General features: G+C 50.5%; 1 protein-coding gene across 6 annotated transcripts in view; it reads right to left on the bottom strand.

Annotated features, from left to right (window-relative positions):
* The window catches only part of CCBE1 (collagen and calcium binding EGF domains 1), a 246,388-nt gene that overhangs the window by 33,888 nt on the left and 188,724 nt on the right, over positions 1-23,776 (bottom strand). For 5 of the 6 annotated variants that reach the window (XR_005791565.1, XR_005791567.1, XR_005791566.1 and 2 more), the window contains exons 3-6: positions 17,926-17,978; positions 13,811-13,945; positions 11,498-11,650; positions 1,583-1,686 (exon numbers count right to left, since the gene is read on the bottom strand). Coding sequence is in view for 3 of the 6 variants with exons in the window: in XM_040478665.1 (XP_040334599.1) it covers positions 1,583-1,686; positions 11,498-11,650; positions 13,811-13,945; positions 17,926-17,978 (445 nt within the window). In the remaining 3 variants the exon portion in view is untranslated. Of the gene's footprint in view, positions 1-1,582; positions 1,687-11,497; positions 11,651-13,810; positions 13,946-14,031; positions 14,150-17,925; positions 17,979-23,776 lie in introns of those variants that run through there. The other variant, XM_040478664.1, reaches the window with a different exon arrangement.

Here is a 23,776-nt window from a genome sequence, read left to right as displayed (position 1 = left end):
AGTTACTGGGGTACTAAGTGTGTGAGAGTTACCACATGAGTTACCAGAGCACTAAGTGCGTGAGAGTTGCCACATGAGAGTCCCTGGAGTACTAAGTGCATGCAAATTATTGCATGAGTTACTGGACTACTAAGTGTATGAGTTACCACGAGTTACTGGCGTACTAAATATTTGAGAGCTAACCTGTGAGTTATCAGAGTACTAAGTGCATGCGAGTTACTGGAGTATTAAGTGTGTGAGAGGTACCATGTGAGTCACCAAAGCACTAGGAAGTACTTGCTATTGGATTTGTATGAGCTCTACAACAAGGTCTTTAGAGGTGGTGGGTATTGTGACACAAAATTTTCAACTGTTTAGATATTTCTTTCACAGAACGTACGTTTCATGAAAGCCACAGAGCCTAAGGCAAAGCCGGATATTGATTTAGCAACTGCGTTTCTGAACAACTTGGGAGATTTAGTCGCACTGTTCTCAAGATTGTCCAGGCTGGAAAACAAATTTCCCTATGGTTCTTGGATTTTTTAACTACCCAGGAGAGGAAGCAGAGTGTAGCTTTAGGTCTTGAGATACTGAGCAACTCCTCCCCGCAAGCCCAGTCCTCTGTGCAACACAAAGTTTCTTCCGTGAGCCCTTTTCTGGATTTGCTCGGTAAACATTAACATCAATCCAGGTTTAACCTGAGGATGTGTGTGGGATGCACTTCTATCTCTGTGTTTATGTTGCTACGCTTACAAAGTGTTCTGCTGGTTCTCCCTATTGGGTCAGAGGCCACTTGGGACCATGATTACAGGATATATAAACAGATCCTCGTTTGTTTCAGCAGCATTAGAGCGATTTCTGAGCCGCTGACAAGTTGGAGAAATCGACCGACCTTAGATGTAATAAATAGCACTGATCTGGGTCCAGGACAGTTGTTCGAGAAATCAGGTCACTAGATCCATCACGGGGCCATTACTCACAGCATAACAACGTTACTAGAAATCTGATATTCTCTGAGGCATATGTGGCAGCCTTTTGTAGAATGAGTCAATTCTCATTCTTGTTGACACGAGGTACCCAAACAGCTATTTTCCAAGGCGACGCAGCCCACACAAAGCACGGGCCATAGCTTTTAAATGTGAAAAAATAAAGCTGCTACAGAAATTCATCGTCAGCTTGTGGAAGTTTCTAGACAGGATGTTCTCTATCGTAAAACGTAGTCGACACGTTAGACAGAGTAAAGCTGGGTGAGTCTGTCCCAGGACCATGTGTCTGGACGTGGTTCATTTGACCCAAAGTTGCAATAATCCTAGCTCTTCCTGCCTACGTCTTCACCACATACCCCTTCCTCGCGGCCTGCTGTACCGGTCACCTCATCAATCCCTTCCTTGCCTTGGCCGTCCTGTCGCCCTCTAGCTGTCAGCCCTAAGGGTGGGCGGGCAAAGCTAAGTCCAAGTTCAAACCTAGATGGCACCAGCCTCAGTGAATGCTCAAGGCAGTTGGGGGCGACACCTTATTTGCTTACTGTTTCTAAACATTCTTCGTCTTTACCTGCCCGGAGTCCTCTTTTTATGCAGCTGCTTCTACCGTAACAGGCACGTACCTTCTGCTTCAGCTGCAGCACCGTCTGCTTCATCTGGTGAAACTCAGTGCACGTAGCACAGCAGGTTTTGGCCTCCACCGAGTTCTCAGACTTCTCGATGTGTCCTGTGGGAGGAGGCGGGCTCAGGTCGGCTTGGGAGGCTGGAGGACACCCAGACCCAGAGAGACAGCATCACAAAGGGCAGTCCCAGGGGGATCGGCTGGCAGCGGGGGCGTGCGAGGGAGAGAGGCTGGCAATTTTACAGTGCTCAGGTCACTGACCGCACATTCAGGTCAGGGGAGAGACAGAGACACCCCGCCGGGCCCGGCCCCCCCCCCCCAAAAAAAACCTCTGGATTCAGCCGTTCTCATTCAGGCAGCCCAGCATCTGCCTCTTTCACGCGTGAACGTGGGAACCACGGCCCTTTTATCAGTGCCTTTCAGGAGGTGGGATCTGCCAATGTGACATGAGTCACATTCCCACCCCATCCAAGGGCCAACATTTCACCTGCTTTAAGTTATCCTCCAAGCTCAGGCAATGGGACTCTCGTGCAGGGCTCACAAAACTGGTCTCTAACAACCCTGACAGTCCAGCTGTTTGAGCACAGGCCAGGTGCGTGTGTGTGTGTGTGTGTGTGTGTGCACGCGCGTGTCAGTCACAGATCAGGGCTGAGCACCCACCCCAGGGAGATGTGAGGCCAGGATGGAAAACGTGCCAGGTGCTCTGGACACATGTGCCTGGGGTAAAATGGGACAGGCACCGGGGAAGGCAGTCTGGCTGTCCACTGGAAGGGTCCCAGTGCTGTCTCGTAGAGCATCAGAAGCTCCAAGAGCTCTTTGTGAAATTGTATTTGGGAAAGAAAGAGTGGGTGACTTGAACAGTGACGCGGTCAACCATTCACCCTCAAATTCACCCAACTCTCAGCTTACGGGCATTGAAATGGGCTGCACAAGCCTGCGTGGTCGGGGGGAGACTGGCTACCAGAGGTCATCTCGCTGAGATGAGCGGGTGCAGACCCCCAAGCTGTGTGTGAAAGGTGTCTGTGGGACGAGAGGCTGTGTGAATATGTCGTTGGGGTCGGGTAGGGCACTTTGACACCCAGGGACAGGCAAACGTGCCGAGCTCAGAAAGCTTTTGGGGTTGGGCTGGGTGTGCAGAGAACCACCATGGCGATCTAGAACGCAGCTGGGGTCCCTCTAGGTCCCTTCTTGTCCTTCTAGGCTCGTGTACTTTTATTATTCCCCTCTTCTGGGAAGCACTCTTTGCTGCCTCCGTTCACGGAGACCCATCAGCTATCAAGCCCCAGTTCAGATGTTCCATGAAGCCTGTCCTCCCTCTCTACAGAGATACCACAGTCCTACGGTCAGGCAGCATATTCTAGACTTCTCTGCAGAGTGGTTCCCAGCACCAGAGTGTAAGCCACCTGAGGACTGGAATTGCCCATAGCTCACACAGTGGCTGCTCAAAAAATATTTGTGAGATAGCGTGCCATAGGCTGAACTGTTTTCCTGCCAAACTTCGTGTGTTGAAGCCCTGATCCCCAGTGCCTCAGAATGTGACCTTATTCAGAAACAGGGTCATTGCTGACGTAATTAGTTAGGATGACGTCATATGGTCACAGGCCGGGCCTGGAATCAATGTGACTGGTATTTTTTTTAATTATTTTTTTAAGTTTATTTTTGAGAGAGAGAGAGAGAGAGAGAGAGAGAGGCAAACAGACAGACGCTGGTATTCTTACAAAAAGGACGACTCAGGACATCGAGGCACACCCGGGGCAGCACCACGTGAAGGTGAAGGCAGAGATCAGGTAGGTTCAGCAGGAGCCAAGGAATGCCAAAGACCGCGGGCAAACCCCAGAAGCAAGGAGAGGGGCACGGGGCAGGGAAACAGCCCCGCCGACACCTTGATCCCAGACTTGTAGCCTGCAGAACAGACATCATACATCTCTGCCCTTTAAGCTGCCTAGTTGGTGGCTCTCTATGGCAAACCTGGGAAACAGATGGCCGCCCTGGGCGTCAGGAGAGCCCACGCTCACACGAACCTTGCTCACCAAGCCCAGCTGCTTTCTCCAACGGGGTCAGTCCCCCTGCTCGGTGATCTACGTGGTGGCGGGCGTTTCTGCTCTTTGGGAGGTGGGGTGGGCCTTGGGGGGGGGGGCAAAATGGCAACTACCCCAGGCCGCATGGCGGGGGGGGGGCCCAGAGCCCCCCCCCCCCCCCCCCCCCCCCCCGGTCCCTGCCCCTCACAGAAGCCTGAGGCTTGGAGCGCCCCTGCTTGGAACACACTTCTCAAGCCAGCGAAGCAGTGCTCAGTCTCTAAGTTACCAAAACCTCTAGCTTAGGTTTTGAAAGACTGGGAGATGCACGTGAATCCACAGGAAGGTGGCAGTCTTTTTTAATGCCATTTTTTTAATGTTTATTTTTGAGAGAGGATGCCTGGGGGGGGAGGGGCAGAGGGAGGGGGACAGGTGATCCGAAGCGGGCTTGGCACGGACAGCAGGGAGCCCGATGTGGGGCTCGAATTCATCACCCGCAAGATCATGACCTGAGCCGAAGTCGGTCACTCAACCGACTGAGCCACCCAGGTGCCCCTGGCAGTCTCTTTTTAAATCCACCTACGTGTACGTGACGTGTACGGGGCCACCTCGTCAATTCCCACGTCCCATGCTAACCGTCCTATCAGTGACTTCCCCACCCGCACGGCCAGTTCGTACGCTTGGGGAATGATGTGGACCCACATTAGAGCTGTGTAATAATGAGCGAGTTAGGAGGACGGAGGTCTTTGCTTGGAGGTGGCAAAATGGAACGGTTAAGAGCAAGGCCCCCACGGCGCTACTGTCCTGGGTCCACAGCCCAGCTCTGTCGAGGACCAGCTGAGGAATCCTGGGCAAGTTATCCGGCCTCGGTGAGCCCCAGTTTCCTGAACCACAGCATTGGAAGGATACTACGGTGATGAGCGAGGGGAGGTCTGTGCACGAGCTGGCACAGAAGCTGTAAGAAACAGGAGAGGGTGCCTGGCTCAGTCTTCGGACCCCTCCAGCCCTTTGCTTCCTTTTGCCTGGTAGTCCCAGGATCCTTGAAGGACAGAAATTAATGCAAACAGGACGAGGGAAAACCGACATCCGGTGACTTTCTGGAAGCCATCTCGCAAGTCCGCTGAAGTAGGCTATTGGAATTGAGGTATCCCGAATCGGAGCCCAACGCCTTTTCTACAAATCAGGCAATTTCCTCTGGGCTCTTTAGCCAGGTTTAATGCACCCATTTACAGTCCTACTTGCTTACAGAACTTGAACTCATGTGAGGAGATCCAGTTACTTAGATCAGTCTTCAGCATAAAAGAGCGACACAAGGGCATTTCCACGCAAGAGAGCACTTGGTGGTGAAGGCCTGAAGCCTGACCAACCCTGGGCGTGCTGATGGCCGAGAAGGGTGGACCCCGGCATAAAGAGATGACCCCAGCTGCAGGTTTATTAGGTCTGTTAGTACGGAAGGACGGCTGGAGGACATCCTCTCTGCCTACCTAGCATCCACCCATTCCAGCCCTTCTACTGGCCAATTCATACAGTCCCATCCCTGCTTCCCATCCATTTCTCTCTCCCATCCACCTGTCTGTTCATCCATCCATTTACCCATCCCTCCCTCTCTCCCTCTTATCCACTTCCAGAGCATCTGCTACTCGCCAGGCCGTGTGACGCCGTGAGGATGCAAAGCAATCGAGGATGCCCAGTTAACAATTTGTGATCCGCCTTGTAAGGAACCAGCCCTGCCGGAGAGCCAGGCCGCCGTGAACAAGAGTTAGAAGCCCGTCTTTCCATTTCTGCTTCTATATACTCGGCTGATTTTTCCAAGTGCCGGTGTGATGAAGGTGACTTGGTATTTTCACAAGAAGAGTAAGCCTCCCTACCAGGTTCTAGACTCTATTTAGATCACAGAGTGTTAGAAGCAATGTATCTTTGGTTCGATCTTTCCTTTCCAGATAAGGAAACGTCACTTGCTTCAGGTCTCCCTGGGTACACAGGCTGGGGACTTGCAGGTTCCGAATGTGGCATCGGGGGGATGCAGTGAGCCTGGTGTTGGGAGTTGCGTTTAGAACACCCGAGAGCTCTCTGCCAGGCGGAGCTCAGGACAGTGGTCGTCGTGTGACTGCTGGGCCAGCAGCAGCATGTAACCTGCTCTCAGAAATCCGAAATCCTGGGAGCGGGTCCTAGTGCATAGCTCCATCAGAGTCCTCCGAGGGACCCTGAAGCACCTGCCTGTTCAACCATCACCACTCCTGGGGATAAGCTCTGCCGAGGGACTTTCACCTGGAAAACGCCTGGTCTGTTCTCTGTCCCTTTGTGTAATTATCAGAACACAGACCTCAAGACAGACTGTGTCCAAAGGATTTTTCAATCTTCTACAGACAGGGACTGACATAGTAGCAAGGAACCCAGGCTCTGGTGGAGGCAGATGATCAGAGTTTGGATCCCGATGCTGCCACTTAGTACCCAGTGGGTTGGTGGCCACAGCTTCCGGGCACATTCCTCAAATATTAAAATGACAAAAGCCTCGATCACCTCGGTTGCTTTGGCATCAATGAAGTGACACCTGTAAGTTCCTAGAACAGGGCCCAGTACAGGGCAAGTGCTCTATAAATGTTATTATCGGTAGGAAGTTCCTTACAAAATAACAGTTCCTTACATCACCCTTTGGGAGGAGCTCTCAGATGGTCTGAAGATAAACTAATTGCGTGTGTAGGCCTGGAGCATGCAATCTGTTCTGAATTGGGGCTCATCTGTCCCGCAATTTGTCAAATGTGGAGGTAAAACCATCCTGTGCGTGCGTTAACGATTCATTTAGAAGTCTGCGTAGACATCTCTGATTCTGCATGTTTTCAGACCTCTCAATTCACGCTGTGGTCACCGAACATCCCCAACTGTGAGCAGCCCCTGTTAAGGGAGGGGTTACTTAACATTTTGCTCCAACCAGTTCAGATTTTAAAGGTGCATTATTATTGATTAGCCACATGGGGGCATGTAGCTCTAATTTTTACTACTGTCGGCGATACACATCGTAAGCAGTAGAAAGAAGAAGATCTCAAGAAACTCAAGGGAAACTAGAGAATGTTCCCAATATGTCTCATGTGGGCAATGTCACAAGCCAACGGAGGTTTGTTTTGAAAAGCTGATGGTGCAGATTTGGGCCCTGGGCAGCCGGTCTCCACCCTGCTGGCCCGTGATAACCACCTGGGGGAGGGGGAGGGGTTAAAAAAAATACCACTGTGTTGCACCCCACCCATTTTGGGGTTGCAGCAAGGGAACAGGATCGGCAATGTTTAAAGCTCCCCGGGGGGAACCACTGATCTATGGATTAGTGGAGCTTGAAAGTTACATGAAACACCTGGCCGTCCCTGACACTTTGAACTGTAATAAGGGACGCCGGGGGTCCCGCAGTCTATCGGAAAGTAAACACAAGGGGAAAAATAGAGCAGTAAGCTAATTACCACGGAGCCACTGTGTCCTTAAATTTGTCTCCCCATCGGTGCTACACAGACTCCCTGGAGTGTCTGAACCGGCCCGCCATTCTTGTCTGGTAGCCAGACGGCTTGTGTCACCGTGCCTGTGTGTACACGGCCACCCTTCAACCGGCAGGGGCAGTTTCGAGGCCGCCCCTTCTGCTCTCCACATGCTTTTCTAAGAGTGAGCTGAGGCTGTGTTTGACTTTTAAATTCCTCCAGCTAGAACATCACAGACATGGGACGAGGCGAAGGAAAAAAAAAAGGGGGGGAATGGGGAAAGGAGATTTTAGATCACATGTGTTTATACCCAATGATCATTATCTCTTCATGAAAAACACTGAACCATGATGAAATATTCGTTTTGTTAATTAGTCCACAGCAGACGAAGCTGCTTAGACTGGCTGTGCTGTTCCAGACGCAGGGCTCATCCGGCTAACTTTCCCCGTCGCTGGGCCAAATATCTGGATGTTCGTTATTCATCTTTTAGATACCGTAAGGAAAGTTCTCGGTTGAGGTGTCGAAGCTGGCCACGCCGCTGAGCTTTGGCGCTCGCACAGATGGAGGGCAAAGCGGCGAGGACTGAAGGGCTCACCGGGCCGGTCGGGCTCAGATTACTTATGCTGCATCGCAGCAAGTTATGGAAAAGGTGAGGGAGGGCAAGAGGGGCTTCGGGGCTCACCCAGTCCCACACTCTTGTCTTCCTACACAGCAGGAAGCCGAGGCCCGGGGCCTGCCCCGCGACACTCCGCGGTTGATACTGAAGCAGCCCCGGGCCAGCTCTCCCGGCTTCCAAGCCAAGGAACTTTCCACGGCATCGCGGTTGTCAAAGAGACACAACCGGGGCGCTTGTTTTCGCTGCCAGGGCCATCAGGGCCCCACCTTCTCCGGGGCCCGTCACTCGGGTTAGGACCCTAACAGGGCACACGACACGCCTGTCCCCTCTCATAGTTTTCATTATGAGAGTTCTTCCTCTCCGTCCCTACCCTCCTGACGTTCTCGGTTACTGCCGTTGGAATGTTTTTCTTAGTAAAATACGAAAACCAAATGCTAGTCCCGTGTCGCGGGTGTGGTGACTCCAACAGGCACCGGTGACTGAAAATTAAACCCTGAGAAATTCTTTTCTAATGCGGCAGCCCGCGGCAGGGGACTGTGATTCAACAGACGGTGAGGTTGAAGCTTTGGTATTTTGTGTGTGTGTGTGTTTGTTTTTAAAGTATTGGTAGCTGTTATATTTGGAGGAGGAAGAGAGAGGAGAGAGAATTTGCAGCCTAGGCTTATCTGTGCAACAAGTTTTATGTCCCGATAAAGCTCAGCAGTATACCCTCCAGCCAGTTCTCACTAATCGCACGGAAAGTCGGCTCCCATTTAAGGTCACCGTAAACAGGAACAAACGTTCTCTCCGTAGGCTAGGACAGAGGAGTCCCGTCCTGGCTCATCAGATGCTCTGTAGTCTGCAGCAAGAGGCTTCCCTCCGGACTTTGGCCGCTTCGTCTAGCGATGAAGACGTCCTTGCCTAAAAGTTAACCAGATGACCTACCAAGCTCAACCCCGGAGCTTAGGCCTTTGATGTTAATGAGTTAGGATTTTCCAAATGGTAATCTCCAGAGGACACTATCATCTGTGAGATGTTCATAGGGATTATCTTAAGAAAATAACTTGGGGAGGGGCACCTGGGTGGCTCAGTAGGGTTAAGCATCCACTCCTGATTTCGGCTCAGGTCACGCGCTCACGGTTCGTGAGTCTGAGCCCCACATCAGACTCTGGGCTGACAGTGCAGAGCCTGCTTGGGATTCTCTCTCTACCCCTCCCCCCGCCCCCGGCCCCCTCTCTCTGCCCCTCCCCTGCTGGTGCTCTTTCTCTCAAAATAAACTTAAATAATTTGGGGGACATTCAGGCTTCATCAAAATTGACATTTCTGAAAAAGGCAATCTCCGAGCTTTTCGTGCACAAGCACCATGAACCCTTAAGTGGGTGTAGTAACGTGTTCTTTCCCAAACATCCGAACGCAGACATTTCTAAAGAAAGAGAATACAACGTGGGGGAACCGCGGCAGTAGATGGTCAGAAGAGGTCCGCCTTTAAATCAAAGGAATCTTAGAGACGGTGCACGAAACGTAGCACGTGTCCATCCCTTACAATTGCGACCACTTCAGTTTCTCCCTGAATTCTCAGCCGTAGAAGCCAAACTGCTCACCGCTTTAGAATTCTTGATCTCTTGAACTTGATCTCTCACACTAACACTTCTTGGGTGCCACGCAAAAAATGTTCAAGTGGTACAATTTGCACCTCGGGGAAGAAGACAGAGGACTACCTACGGTCTGAAGACAAAACATAAGCTCCGTAGACTGCCAACTGCGAAGACACAATGGTGACGTTCCTGTGCCTCAGCCCTGCTCTTGCTGGGCCAATCTGGGTCTACACGAGGTGGGAGGAGGTGAGCGTCTCCCACCAGGCCCACCTGGTCCCTGCACTCTGGCAAGAGCTCTCCCTAGGGTGCTGCACAGGGAGGGAGCCCGAGACCAGAGAAGAAGTTCATGTCCGCATAAAGTCCTGCCCTGCCTCTGGATGTTCCGTCCAGCTTCTCTGGTTAATTCTCTGCTAATTAAGGCCGGGTCTCTGGGCGGGAACCCTCACGGGTGAGGCCAGGTCCTGTTCTTTGGAGATCCGCCCCCGCATCGAATCCCACCCTGGCACGCAGCAGTAAACGTCTACTGTTGCAACTTCTGATGGGAAAGCTCGAGACTGCGTTGCTCAGCGCTGCCCGTCATGCCCAAGTAAACAGATTCCACCCGGATATAAATTAAGGCAAGGAGGCAATGGAGTTGCCAGGTTCCTGGCTCACAGGCCCCGGCTCCCTGGCTCAGAGCATAGCTGGAAGCCCAATTCCAAAAAGAGAAATTAGAAAGCGGCTTTCTTGTTGCTAACTTTCAAGGTGGCCCGAGAATTGACATGTCAGCGGCTGAAAGGCCACATCTCATTTTCCAAAGGATTCCTTCCTTCCAGTAAAGGAGATAATCAAACAGGTAAGTGACACGCTGTGCCCCTCCCCCACCACCTTCACCGTGGGACAAAAAGGAAGTGATTTTAATTTTGAACTAAACAAACAAAAAAGCCCCACCAACACTTTTCCTCAATCAACCCTTAGGCCAAAAAGGCTGCTTACCCCTGCTTTTAAGCACCTCTGGGCACCCCGGCCCCACATGCCTTAGGCTTTCCAAAGTGTCACCAAGCCCAAATTACTCCACATTGCCCAATCCTGGGCTGGCCCCAAAGAGACTTTGCATCTACTTCTAGTATATGGTGGCCTCCTCACGACTCAAGCCAGTTGTTCTCAGAATTTCCCTTTGTAGTTTTTCCATGCGAGGCAGCTGCTCCCCAGCTGTTCGCTGCCCTCAGCGGATGGCGACGGTCCTCTACCCCTTTGTGTATTTCAGGCTACACCCAAGAATCACGACCTCCCGAGCACCCAGACTGTTTGGCCTTTTCACCCCCCTGCATGTCCCGGTACATGGGTTTTGCCCAGGAGCCCCTCCCTGCTCCGAGATGCCCATGGCCCAGCCAGCCTCTCCGGACAGACAGGGTCCTGTCACCTCCCTTTCCGAGGGGGCCCGGGGAGAGCTGGGCCCTGAGCACAGGACTACGGGAGCGGCTTCCCGGCCTAGGAGTGTTGGATACAGGAGCACAGGGGCTCCTTTCCTCCAAACTTAAAGGAGCGACCCAACATCCAGGCTGATCGGATCCCCGAGTGACAGGTCAGTGGGACGGGGTTGACATAACGTACATGAGCCTCTCAAACCGTGAAGGCCCGCTTCTCACACTGCAGCGCTTCGTCATGGACCGTATTTGCAAAACACGATCGAAACTCGAAATTTTTTTTCTAGAAAACTACAATTACTAGGAAAATTAGACCACCTGCCAGCCTAGATCTTTGGATTCAGACACAACGTCTAGCGAATGGGTACAAAAACGTCTCAACGCTCTCACTTCTCTTTTTATCCAATGATGAACCAGGTTACAAATGCATCTGGGCAGGTACAGGGCACGGACTGCGCTTCAGGCGGCATTGATGTGCGTGGTTCCCGGGCATGGGAAGGTTTCCTGTCGATCTTCCACCCTTTCTCTGAGAGAACACAGGGTTTCTGGCCCCTTCGCTGCCCATCTGAGGTGGGTCCAAGCACGTAGCTAAGTTCTACTGACTGGGGCGGGAACACAGCGCCTCCACTTGGTGGGGAGCTTCCTCAAATACACCCAGGCTCGCAACCCTCACTGCTGGCAGGCTTTGCTCCGCTGGGGCTCGACCTGATGTCCTCCTCCTCTCTCACCCAGATGCCACCTGCCAGTCGCGTAAATGCCCCTTCCTGCCCGCCGCTCCCGGAGGAATGCTAGTGGTCTCCCGGGGGGCCTGCCCACCTCCTGGGGTGGCTTCGTTTGGACTACTCACCAGTGTCGTTGGGGTATTTGTCTCCCTTGGTGCACGTCCTCCCGTCGTCCTCCCGGATGTAACCCTCCCGGCATTCACAGCGGTAGCTGCCCACGGTGTTGACGCAGATGTGGGCGCACAGTGTCTCGTTGCTGGTGGCACACTCGTCGATATCTGGGTTTGGACCAAAGGCAGAGAAGGCTCCGCTTCAGAGAACTCTCTTCCAACGACAGGGGGACGCTGGGCTTGGCCTTCCTGTGAACGTCTGCAGGGGACCCTTTGCCAGCCTCCCTCCGAGAATGCTGGAATGAAGCAGGACGCTAGAAACAGGAGCCATCTCGAGGGAGTGCCTCAGGCAGGGTCACCATGGTGACAAGCCCATCAGTAATGGGGATCCATTGTGGCCCTGCCACCACCAAGTCATGTGACCTGGTTCCCGCCCCCCCCCCCCCCCCCCCCCCCCCCCACCCCCCCCACCGGTGCCTAGCCTTCAAAATTCCCACCTACAAAACACGAACGATGCCTGCCCGAAACACTTCACCGGGCAAATCAGGAGAGAAAATGAGATGATGGAGAGCAACGTACATGGAAAAGCAGGCATCAGAGACATGAATTTCTACAAGGACCCAGGTGTGCCGAGGGCTTTTACGTTCCCCTTTACGGCTCCGGGTTCTGAGCAGCAGGATGGTGACCCAAGGTCAAGTTTGGGTCCATGGCTCCTTCCCAGTTAAGAGATGTAATGAAACCGGAGAAGAAAAGCCACTTCGGGTGAAAGAAAATAGTCACGATGGGTCTAACGGAGAGAATTGTCCCCAGGAAATTTCGGTGCCGTCAATGACCCAGACAGACCGCCCGTGAGCTGCGGAAACGAGCCATGAGCCCATCAAACAAGCCCTTCTCCGCCCTTGACCTGGGCGTGAAGCTGCCTCTACTGTCCAGGGGAGGGAGGGCAAGGTTGAAAGGAGAGAGACAGATGGAATCCTGAGCAGAACGCTCTTTTTGCTGACCCCCATATGGGAAGCACAGGGTACCGTGGCTGTCACAAACTCAAAGAAGAGCCCTCGCGCCTGGGACCGCGGAAGGACAGGATGGCGCATCGCAGTCTCTGTAAGAGGCACCGGTGGTCCCGGCTGCACTCACCTGGTGGTCTCCATCCTCCTCTTTGTCAGCGTGGGGTGCCACTGGGGACAAGCCAGGAGGCTGCTGTCTGCAGCTTCTCTTAAATGGTACTTGCTAGGGTCCCCGCTGGGGCAGAGGAGGAGGGGCCACTCATCACAGTTCATTTACTCTCCACTTGGGACCGTCTGCCTGGCTCCTCAGTTCACCCTCCAGCTGATTCTCGGACTTGACGTGCACGCGAGTCACTCGAGGCATTTGTGTAAAATGCAGAACCCGGCCCCGCCCCTCAGGCTCTGGAGGCGAGGCCAGGATCGTTGTTTTTTGCAAAAGCAAGAACCCCCGATGCTTCCGAGACAGGTTAGCCACAGGCTGACCGCACTCCGAAACACGTGGCTTCAGGGAACAATTCCCATCAACCTGTCTCCGGGACTTGCAAAGTGCGCGGCTGGAAAGCCAAGCCAATGGGGGAAGGAGCCCGCTGGTGGCGAGGGGTGGCGCTGAGTCCTCTCAGCTGGGCTCCAGGTGGCTGGCTTCAGCTCCCTCGGACTCACTTGAACCTGCCTGCCACATGGTCTCTTCCTGGCTCCCAGCCCTCTCTTCCTAGTCTTCCGAGAGAACGTGGATTCTTAACCTGTCTGTGCTTTTAACATTTCTGGCCGCTTACACTCTGTGTGACATCGCTCTGCTTTTCATTTGACGATGGTCCCCTTCTCCTGCCCTCATGTCTCACCGCCTGTTAGGACCTGACTGGTACTGGCTCCCTGAAGAACTCCTTGGCCGCAGTTGGTTTAAACAACCACAATGAGGGGCGCCTGGGTGGCTCAGTCGGTCAAGCGTCCGACTTCGGCTCAGGTCATGCTCTCGCGGTCCGTGAGTTCGAGCCCCGCGTCGGGCTCCGTGCCGACAAGCTCAGAGCCTGGAGCCTGTTTCAGATTCTGGGTCTCCCTCTCTTTCCTCCCCTGCTCATGCTCTCTCTCCCTTCTCAAAAATAAATAAATAAATAAGCATTTAAAAAAAAATGAAAAAAACCACCACAACGAAAGCCAGTGCCCGCTAGCTTTGGTACTAACACAGCTCCATCTGGGTATCGGGACACAAGGGAAGAAGCAAAGATCAAAGCGGCTCCTGGGGGCTGGTCCCACCCACGAAGAGTGTCCAGCAGAGGACAGAATCATCCCCCCAGGAGCTGGAAGATAACGTGTGGTGGCAACGCACCCAGGCAGTACGGCTTCTCCCGCTTCCGGTGTCTCTCCCGGTCGTACCGGTATCCCGGGTAACAGGTACACAGCACTCGGCCAAAGTTATCCGTGCACTGCTGTTCACAGGGAGCCTCGGCACACACATCGTAATCTGAAACAGACAAGCGTGAGCGCACATCAGCCTCAGTCATTCAGCAGCTGGGGGCGGGGCCGCCGCGCCCGGGGTCTGGAGCAGACCTTCTGGGCTGCATTCTGCTCGGGACCTGGGAAGCGTGGCCAGCCGTGTGTGGGCGGGCACGAACTCTTTGTGTAGCACAACAGGTAACTTAGTGCTCAGCATGGCCACTTAAATGCCAACGTCACCCGTGATCCTCCCCCGGGTCACCTCTTCGCCCCCTGGTGTCTGTCCCTCATCTAGAGAGCAAAGACGTTCTAGACGGCCGGGCCCCCGCGGCATTACCTGGGGGCCTGTTTTGTCTCTCTCGCCAGCTGCGGTAGAGACAGGGGATTTCTTCCGGATGCACTCTAAAAGAGAGGCCGGGCCTGGTGAGGGGCGGGGGCATCACAGTGTGAGGAGGGCAGGGGCTGGCAGTCAGGCGGGGGCAGGAGGAGTGTGAGTGGGGCTTGGGAACAGAGACGGTGTGGGCACTGCAGAGCTGGGCCCCCCCAGTGTGCTGTAGCCGTGTGTGCCCAGGACGGACCCCACGTGCCGAGAAGGGGCTGGGTGGGGTCGAGTGGCTGGAGATCTCCGAGCAAACTGGCGTGGATGCCCTCCTAACTTGAAAAGAATTAAAGCATCTCTTCCGCGCAGTCCTGACAAACGTATTTAACGAGCCTCTGAAGGGACTCCGGCTGGGAGTCGGGCGCTCAGGCTGCATTTTTACCTCCAGACTAGATCCAGCATCTCAATCACTGCGCTCTCTTCCCCGGGCGCTGACATAGATAAACGATATTTGGAGGCGGAGTAAGCCTGGCTTTGCTCGCCCGCCACACAGGAAGGCGGGATGGGTGGGTCTGTCAGCCCGATGTTTTGTGCTCTGCCTTGTTTGCTGAATGCCTACACCCTGTAGCAGGCCCCACTGTAGGGGCCATGCAGCCTCGTGGTGGAGGGTCCAGGTTCTGGAGCCAGCCCCCCCCCAGCTCGGCTACTGTCTCTGTGACCTCGGGTCCTTTAAGCCTCAAGTCGCTTACCTGTAAAAGAGGAGTAACAAGAACACCGACTTCAGGGGGCTTTTCCGAAGGTAAACCCGGATGACGCATGAAGCACCGTGCCTGACCCACAGCAAAAGCTTCACCCTGTTCTTCTGCTTCCTTTATGGCTTCGCTCTGACGATTGTTTGGGTATCTGGCAAGGACTGTGTCCCCTAGAGTAACTGGCACTACTCTCTTCCTACAGTTTATGCTCGATTAATAACTGTTGGACTAGAACAAATGAGATTCCTCGATCACTCTGGCCAATCAAAATAACACAGCAGGGCGTAGCAAAGCTCATCTGGTTGGCCAGCATCCCTCAACTCTGCTGTGGTAGGGCAGAAGCGGCCACAAATACTCAAGTGCGTGAGTGTGGTTGTGTTTCAATAAAACTTTATGTACAAAAATAAGCAGTGGGTCAGATTTGGCCCACAGGTTGTTGATTTTTGACTTAGAGCAACAAATAGGAGACAACTTTTAAATTGCAGCTTCTACTCAGCAGGTTTGGTTAAACATTCCAGTCTCTTTACCACCTGTGATGGTTCATTTTATATGTCAAATGTGGGTAGGCCACAGTACCCAGATATTTGGTCAAACACACTCTAAATGTTTCCGTGCAGATGTTTTTTTTTTTTGTTTTTTGTTTTTGTTAATAGATGGGATTGACATTTAAATCAGTAGACTCTGAATAAGGCAGATTGCCCTCCAAAAGGTGGATGGGCCCATTCAATCAGTTCACGGCCTTACTAGAAAAAAAGACTTCCCCCGCGGAAGAGGGAATTTTGGTGGCAGATGGCCTTCTGATTCAAACTGTAACTTTCTGCTGGGTCTCCGGTCGACCCTACGGACATTTGATTTGCCAGCCTCCAAGTAAATCCTTAAAATGAACCTGTTTCTCTGGAGAATCCTAACTGACACACGTGTCTTTTCTGAAGTTCTACATTTATACTTTGCATTCTTGGTGACAGAAACCTTGATGACTCAAGAGATCTTTAGTAAAACAGACAGACACACACACACACACACACACACACACACACACACACACAGACGTACTCCCACAGATTAAAACGCTTAAATGTTCTAGTGAAAGCAATAGAACAGAGTGTTATTATGGTGAGGCTACGTTAATCACAGGTGTCACAGACTCACTTGAGGGTGAGGGGCGCTGCCTGTAGGCTCTGATGTTTGAAACCACAAGACCTAACATTTAAAGAAGATCTAAGTATGTGGTGCCCACGTAACCCGCTTTTAATCAGGTTGGGCAAGGTCTTTAGCTGAGATCTTAAAGTGATGGGTCCCAACTTAATTTTCTCAGTATCTGCCCAATTGCAATATAAAGGACACAGCTGGGGACTGGGACAAGCTGGCTGACACACGAATGCAGTTATTTGGACCTTTGCTGCTGTTGCTTTCCACCACGCTCTAACCCACAGAATTGGCTGGCAGTGAGACGAGTCTGTCTCGGGAAGACCCAAGGCCACATACACCATCGTTATGTTAAGTGACTTCCTAACCACTCTTCCTAAAGCAGCTTTCTCCCCAGCTATGGTTTAGTGAATTCTTCCACCCTTTCACCGAAGAGAGCAACACACGGGAGGGATTCATTTATTTCTGACAAAGAGCCTGTTCTCTAGGAGATAATGCAGCCTGAATTGGCTCGGCTGGGCTTCTGGTCTTCCAGAAGCCCTCTTCCAGAGACCTGGCTTCTTGGGTGACGGTGAAGAAACCTCTTTCTCACTACCCTCCCACCTCTCCCCAGCCCCAGGCACACTAATCTCGCGCTCTCCAGACAGGGCTTAGTGTTTCCTGGATCAGCGCGGGAATCCTTTGCAGCTCTCTTTCTCCTCTTTGTGTAGGCCCCGGGGGGGAAGCCTTCCTTGGTAAGCCGGCTCCCCCTCCTTCTGGAGACCACCTCGAACTGCTCTGGTTCTCTGTGCTGTGCGCCTGCTCCAACCACTTGCAGCCCCGAATGCCTCGACCGCACATATTACAGTTATTATTAAACACAACAGCAGCAACCGCTATTTATCAAGCACTTAATGAGAGCCAGCCTCCGTTCCAAGTACTCAACATGTGGTAATATTCTTAAAACAACCGTGAGCCAAGTACAAATACTTTCCCACAAAAACTAAGGTAGGATTTGTATTGCGGACTGAACGTTTGCGTCCTCTTGACATTCGTATGTCGAAATCTTAACCTCCAAGGTGACGGTATTGGGAGGTGGGGGCCTTCGGGAGGTGCTTAGATCATGAGGGTAGAGCCGTCACCAATGGGACTGATGCTTTTATAAAAGAACCCCCAGGAATCTCCCTTGCCCCTTCTGCCGCGTAAGGGCACAGCAAGGAGATGGCAGTCAATGAACGAGGAAGCTCTCACCCGACGTGGAGTTTTCCAGCACCTTGGTCTTTGGCTTAGCCTCCAGAACTAAGAGATGAGCGTTTGCTGTGTAAGGCACCGGACTATGGTATTTTTGTTACAGCAGCCAGAATTAGAATTCAGGTCTGACTCCATGCAATCTATACCCCATCTCACCAGCTTGAGGGTGGGTATGCCCTGAGAGCCGGGCACCTGCTGCTCCCACTGCTCTACGCCTTCAGTGCTGGGCTGAGCAGAGTGTTTGGAGGGGCTTTGAGTTCAGCATGTGAAAAACACAGAGGTCAGGAGGACGTGTGTGCTCTGTGTATGAAATGCTGATGACGGGATGATAGCCTCTTCAGCTTAAAAAAACCTGAAATACGAGAATTACTCAATATAGGTGTACCTGTCGGGGAACGACGTAGCTGGAGCGTGCTACGTGTACTAGAAGAATCCAATGCCAGAAGAAAACTGAAATCACACGCAGGTAATCCACGTACATTCTACGTACATCGGAACTCTACAGACACCTAGCGATTAGTCACAAACAATGTGGAAGACATAATCTTTTACATTACGTACCTTCTGGGATGCATTGTCCAAGAACAAATTTATACCCTTTGCAGCATTTTTTCCTAAGAAACAAACAAAAGTGTGTTTTAAACGTGACGTCAGATTAAGGATATAATTCTTTTCAGGGGTGCCTGGGTGGCTCAGTCGGTTAAGCATCTGACTCGATTCTGGCTCAGGTCATGATCTCATGGTTTGTGAGATGGAGCCCCACGTTGGGCTCTGGGCTGACGGTGCAGAGCCTGCTTGGGATTCTCTCTCCCTCTCTCTCTCTCTCTTGCTCTCTGCCCCTCCCCCCACTCACACCCATGCTTGCTCTCTCAAATAAACTTAAAATATATGTATAATATATAATTCTTTTCAGTTAGTGATTTGTGCCCAGGAAAAAGTGAGGTATAAGGGAAAGAAGGGGTTGGGTATTTTTTTTTTTAATGTTTATTTATTTTTGAGAGAGAAAGAGAGAGACAGAGACAGAGCTCGAGAGGGAAGGGCCAGAGAGAAAGGGAGACGCAGAATCCGAAACAGGCTCCAGGCTCTGAGCTGTCAGCACAGAGCCGGATGCGGGGCTCGAACTCACGGACCACGAGATCATGAGCCAAGCCGAAGTTGGACGCTCAACAGACGGAGCCACCCAGGCGCCCCTAGGGGTTGGGTATTTTTAAGGAAAGCTGAGATAGAGATATAAAGGGAAAATATAATCAACAGCACATGACCACATGTTCCAGTGGCAGAAGGTCCTTTTTTACCACATAATATATGGAATTAATCACTTGAATTCTATGAAGTGGATTAATTCAGAGACTTCAAGCTACTTGTAGCAGATGACCAGAGGCCTACAGGATATAAAGAACTTTTACATAAAGGATATAAAGAAACTTTGTATCCTGAAAAGGAACTCTGGGGCTGGCCAGGCCCCTCAGGCTACAAGCCAAGGATTCACGTGACTTGCTAATTATAACAATTTGCTAATAATAAATAACTAGGTAATTGCAAATTATAATTAGGTAGCCGAGGCTGAAGCCCAAGCGGTCCCCCATTGGAAGGCTGGCTTCACCTGGACCACATAGGTACTAAAAGCTATCTAAATTACCTGAATTGAACAGACAAACAAACAGCAAATAGGCAATTCTAGCAAAAGTTCCCAAGACGTCCATCTCTGCCTGAGGTAGAGAAATGGCACCATTAGTTCAAAATGTAAATCTCCACAGGAAAGATGAGGTCTCTGGTCTGGGGTTTCAAGCTCTTAACAGACTGACCCCCTGCAGATAGAGAATATAAACTCAGGACAAAAGAGAAGCAAACAACCCCTGGCAGGTTCTGGAGAGCAAAGAAAGGCAGGCAGGATTTAAGAGGAGAGCTGACATTTGGAACGAGGGACTAACCCAGGCTAACTTTCCTGCTTTTCAGGACTTTGGCCGGAGCGCCCATCACAGTTGCTACGTGGTGGGGAAAGTGAACACACAGAGAACCTGTGACAGGTTTCGGCCCGATCAAATGGAGGGCAAAACAGGGGTAACCAGAGGTGTGAAAAGTTCAGGGGAAATCCTGGAAATGAGGGTGCTGGAGGACAGGAGCCTTAAGTTCTGTGTATTAAGTCTGCCCAGTCGCCGGGAAACCCTCACCCAGGCATGCGGGGAGAAGACTCAAAACACCCCAGCTAAACGCCACACGGGCTGGACGAGGGTTGGGCTGACCAACACCGACTGCGAGGCCGTTTGCACATTCCATCCATCCAAGTTGCTTGCCTTGCTCCAAGAAAAGTATCAATGCTTTTTGGATGAATAAAGCAGGATCCAGGATCTCCGCAACAGAACTTGTATAAATGTGACCGATTCTCAAGGGAAAGACCATCAATGATGCCACCCCCAATTCCAGAGGTCGCAAGTGTCAGACACCGCGTTAAAGCGGCTGTTACGATGGTGTTCGATGAGGTAAGGGAAAAGGCACTTGTAATAAATGAAAAGGTAGATCTGAAAGAAATAGCAAATGTGAAAAGAACGAAATAGAAATTCAAGAACTGAATGGGGTGCCTGGGTGGCTCAGTCGGTTGAGCTTCCGACTTCGGCTCAGGTCAAGATCTCACGGTCCGTGAGTTCGAGCCCCACATCGGGCTCTGTGCTGACACCTCAGAGCCTGGAGCCTGTTTCAGATTCTGGGTCTCCCTCTCTCTCTGCCCCTCCCCCACTCATGCTCTGTCTCTGTCTCAAAAATAAACGTTAAAAAAATTAAAAAAAAAAAGAAATTCAAGAACTGGAAAATATATGTATCAAATTAAAAAAAAAACTTGCTGGATGGGTTTAACAACAGAATGGTGATATGAAGTGGGAAAGAATTAGCGAATTGGAAGATACATGCACAGGAATTACCCAACTTAAAGAGAAAAAGTGACTTTAAAAAATGCACCAAAACATCAGGGACTTGGGGGGAGGCGGGGAGGGGGGACAACCTCAAAAGGTCCAAGGTATGGTATGTGGAGTTCCAGAAGGCAAACAGAGAGAGAATGGAGAAGAAAACAAATGTGAACATGGCTGAAACATCCCGAATTTCGTGAAAAACATGAATTTACACACTAAAGATGTTTAGCAAAAGCCAAACAGGTTGAAGACACACACCCATGCACGCGTACGTCTAGAGATGTCATAGTCCTACTGCTGAAAAAAAACAAAAAACAAAAAAAACAAACAAACGAAAAAGAGAAAATCTTGAAAGCCAGCGGTGAAAAACTGCACATTCTATACCAGGAAAGAATCATCTGAACATCCATGCGCTTCTCATCAAATACCATGGCAACCACAAACAATGGCATGACATCTTTGAAGTGCTGAGAAAACAAACGGACCTGTCAATCCAGAATCCTCTATGCAGTGAAAAATATCCTTCGAGAATGAAGAGGAAATCAAGACGTTTCAGAAAAAAGAAAACCAAGCATTCAACACCAGCAGATCTGGGCTAGGAGAAATGCTACAGGGAGTTGTTCAGAATAAAAACACAGGGACCAGGGAGAAAAACCTGAATTTTTAGGAAGGGCCGAAATGCCTCGTAAATGGTAAACGTCTTGGTACCTATATAAAACGTGATTTTTTCATGCTTAACTATTTCAAAGCAAAAACTGCATGTCCTTGTCTTACAGGATTCACAATGCAAGCAAATGCAATCAACAGAATAATGGACCCACATGGTTACAAAATTTCTACACCACGGATAAAACGGTACAATTCTGACACTTCCCTTGAGGCAAACATTCCCCTTTGTTCTGGGTTTCCCAGGCCTCCTTACTTTTCCCTTCCCTTCCCCCCACCCCCCCCTCCCCCGCTGGGCTCCTAGAGAACTTCCCTTTACCGTTTCCAAAATCAGTATGTTCATTCAGAGGCCAAGAATTAAGCTGGGGGCAGTGAATTTGCAAGTCTCAAGAATACAGCCCGGGATCTTTTGCTCTTTTCCCTTGGCTATCAAAGTCAAACTATCACTAAGAAACACCCAAAACTATTCCTGAGCCTGGGTGGCTCAGTTGGTTAAGCATCCAACCCTTGATTGTGGCTCCAGTCATGATCTCACAGTTCATGGGTCAGGGTCCCATGTTGGGCTCTGACCCGACAGCACAGAACTTGCTTAGGATTCTCGCCCTCTCTCTCCGGTCCACCCTCACTCCTGGCTCACTCCATCTCTCTCAAAAATAAATAAAAATTAAAAAACAAAACAAAACTATTTCTGTGTAACCATAAGAGAAATGAGATTCAAGGTTATTGCTATCGAAATAGTCTCGGTAATTTGCATTTGCACATGCTTTCTAGGTGGAAGAGAAAGGCAGTTAAATATGGTCTGCCACCTGGGAAGTGCACATCGCCTGTGGCCTATCTATACCACGCGTGTGAGCCTATCATCTGTGTGTTGTATTGAATACAAGGTCCCAAACCACAGACTTGGGAGATGAGGCATTCTCTAGGTCCTAAAGCAAATTCCCGCCTTTGTCAAACGGTCAGAACCTTCAACCAGATTAGACAAGACCTTCTGAGAAAAATCTGGTATGCTTAAATGTATTTTTCCATCGCATTTTAGTAAGAGCAATTTAACAAAATTTATAAGAATTGTATTAAATCCATTAAAAACTTTGCAAAAATGTATTCAGCATGCACACAACTGATCTGGTAAGAGAACGTTCTGAGGCCCAGCTGGGTACAGCAACACTGCCTCCTTTCTCCCTGCAACCTTTCTCATGTGCAGTCCAGCTGTGGTAGACAATCTTACTTCAAAAGCATAATAAGTGGGCTTCCTTTATAAAGGACAGTAGCAGCTGGGACGCTCCCGAATCAGACCTGAATGAAATAATTCAGGGTCCCATCCCCTGCAAAGGACGTATTTGCCTACCTGTACATGTCCAATCAATATGTTACGTTGAATCTTTCCTCGGCATATTTTGTTACATATATCTGTGTGTGTGTGTGTGTGTGTGTGTGTGAAAGAGATTTACTGCTATGAATAACGTGTGGCAGTGTTCAGAGTTTTCCTACAATTAGACATAATCTCCCAACATTTCCAACTGAACTGTAATTTTACATGACAAGAGAAACCCATGGTGTACAAATTCATGATGATGATTATTTCTAACAGAAGTAGAGGATCTACCTTGATGTTCCATAACACTCTCGTTTTCCATGGTTTAAGAGAGTGCAAGTTCCTAACAACCAGAAAGAAAACTGCTTACTAGGGTATTCATTAAAATTTTACAGTTTACTTACTGTATTACTTGAAGCTGTCCTATGGAAAACTAAGAGGAACAACAGTGCCCTAGATGATCTGAAACTCAAGTGAATCATAAGAAAATTGGAGTGGAGGGGAGACGTGTGTTTTTGATATATCTTCGGGGCAACGCCACATTGAAACATACGGTTCTATTTGTCTCTATGTAAATGGCGCACCTAACACACAGCCGCTGAGAACTTTGATGGCATTTCAAAGTTCACGCACACGGATACAACCCTTACAATCTCTCTCTCTTCATCCAAGACATCCTACTTGGGCATTCTGATCTTTCTGAGCACTGCAAGAGCTTGGGGTTGTCCGTTTAGTGGAGCCAAAAGTAACCTGTCATTTGCCTTGCTACAAAATTAAATAACGCAGTGATTTGATAATGCTTTCAAAAGGCTACAGAGCTCTGTCGGGAGATCTAAGCTTCGGGATGGCCATGCTTCCTTTAAATACCTGCTCCACCCAGAATTAACTTCCCCTTGGCTTTTTTCTTAATTGCACACCTAACGCCATCGCTCTGCTCGAGGGGAGGGGGTCTGAGACTTCACTGCACCCTCTTGCTTTTCGAGAGTTCCTGAAGACGGCATTATTTTGCAGGTCAAACACCCATCCAGCAGAAGTCACGATTTAAAATAAACGACGGAATATTCCAAAGTATAAAAAAATAAACACTGGCTGCACATCTTACCGCGTTTCAAAGACTACTTACAACACAACTTACGTATAATGAAGTTGAAATGGCCTAAGTGAGACCTCCTTCTCGCTATGCAACCGGACCTAAGTACAAACATGGCCGTGTGGTTTTTATCTTTAAGAAAAACAAATGAAGATGGGGAAAGCTCATGTGAACTTCGGGGGAGACAGCCCTTCGTGAGCCGCTTCATGTGGCAGAGCTCGGTTTTCCAAACGCAAAATGCCTTTCCCATTTCTTGGCGAGGGGAAGTGGCGATTAGGTGGTTGTCACATAGAAAGGGCGACATCTGCTCATCAGGAAAGTCTGTGCAGGTTTCCCCTGGGTGCCCCAGAGCATTCACTCACTCACTCTCTCTCTCTCTCTCTCTCTCTCTCTCTCTCTCTCTCTCTCACACACACACACACACACACACACACACACACA

Source organism: Herpailurus yagouaroundi, unplaced genomic scaffold (assembly GCF_014898765.1).
Source record: "Herpailurus yagouaroundi ecotype Mexico unplaced genomic scaffold, PumYag 142, whole genome shotgun sequence".
In the NCBI taxonomy this organism is placed as follows: Eukaryota; Metazoa; Chordata; class Mammalia; order Carnivora; family Felidae; genus Herpailurus; species Herpailurus yagouaroundi.
The sequence above is the reverse complement of the archived record's forward strand: the minus strand, read 5'-3'. Positions and strand labels throughout refer to the sequence as shown.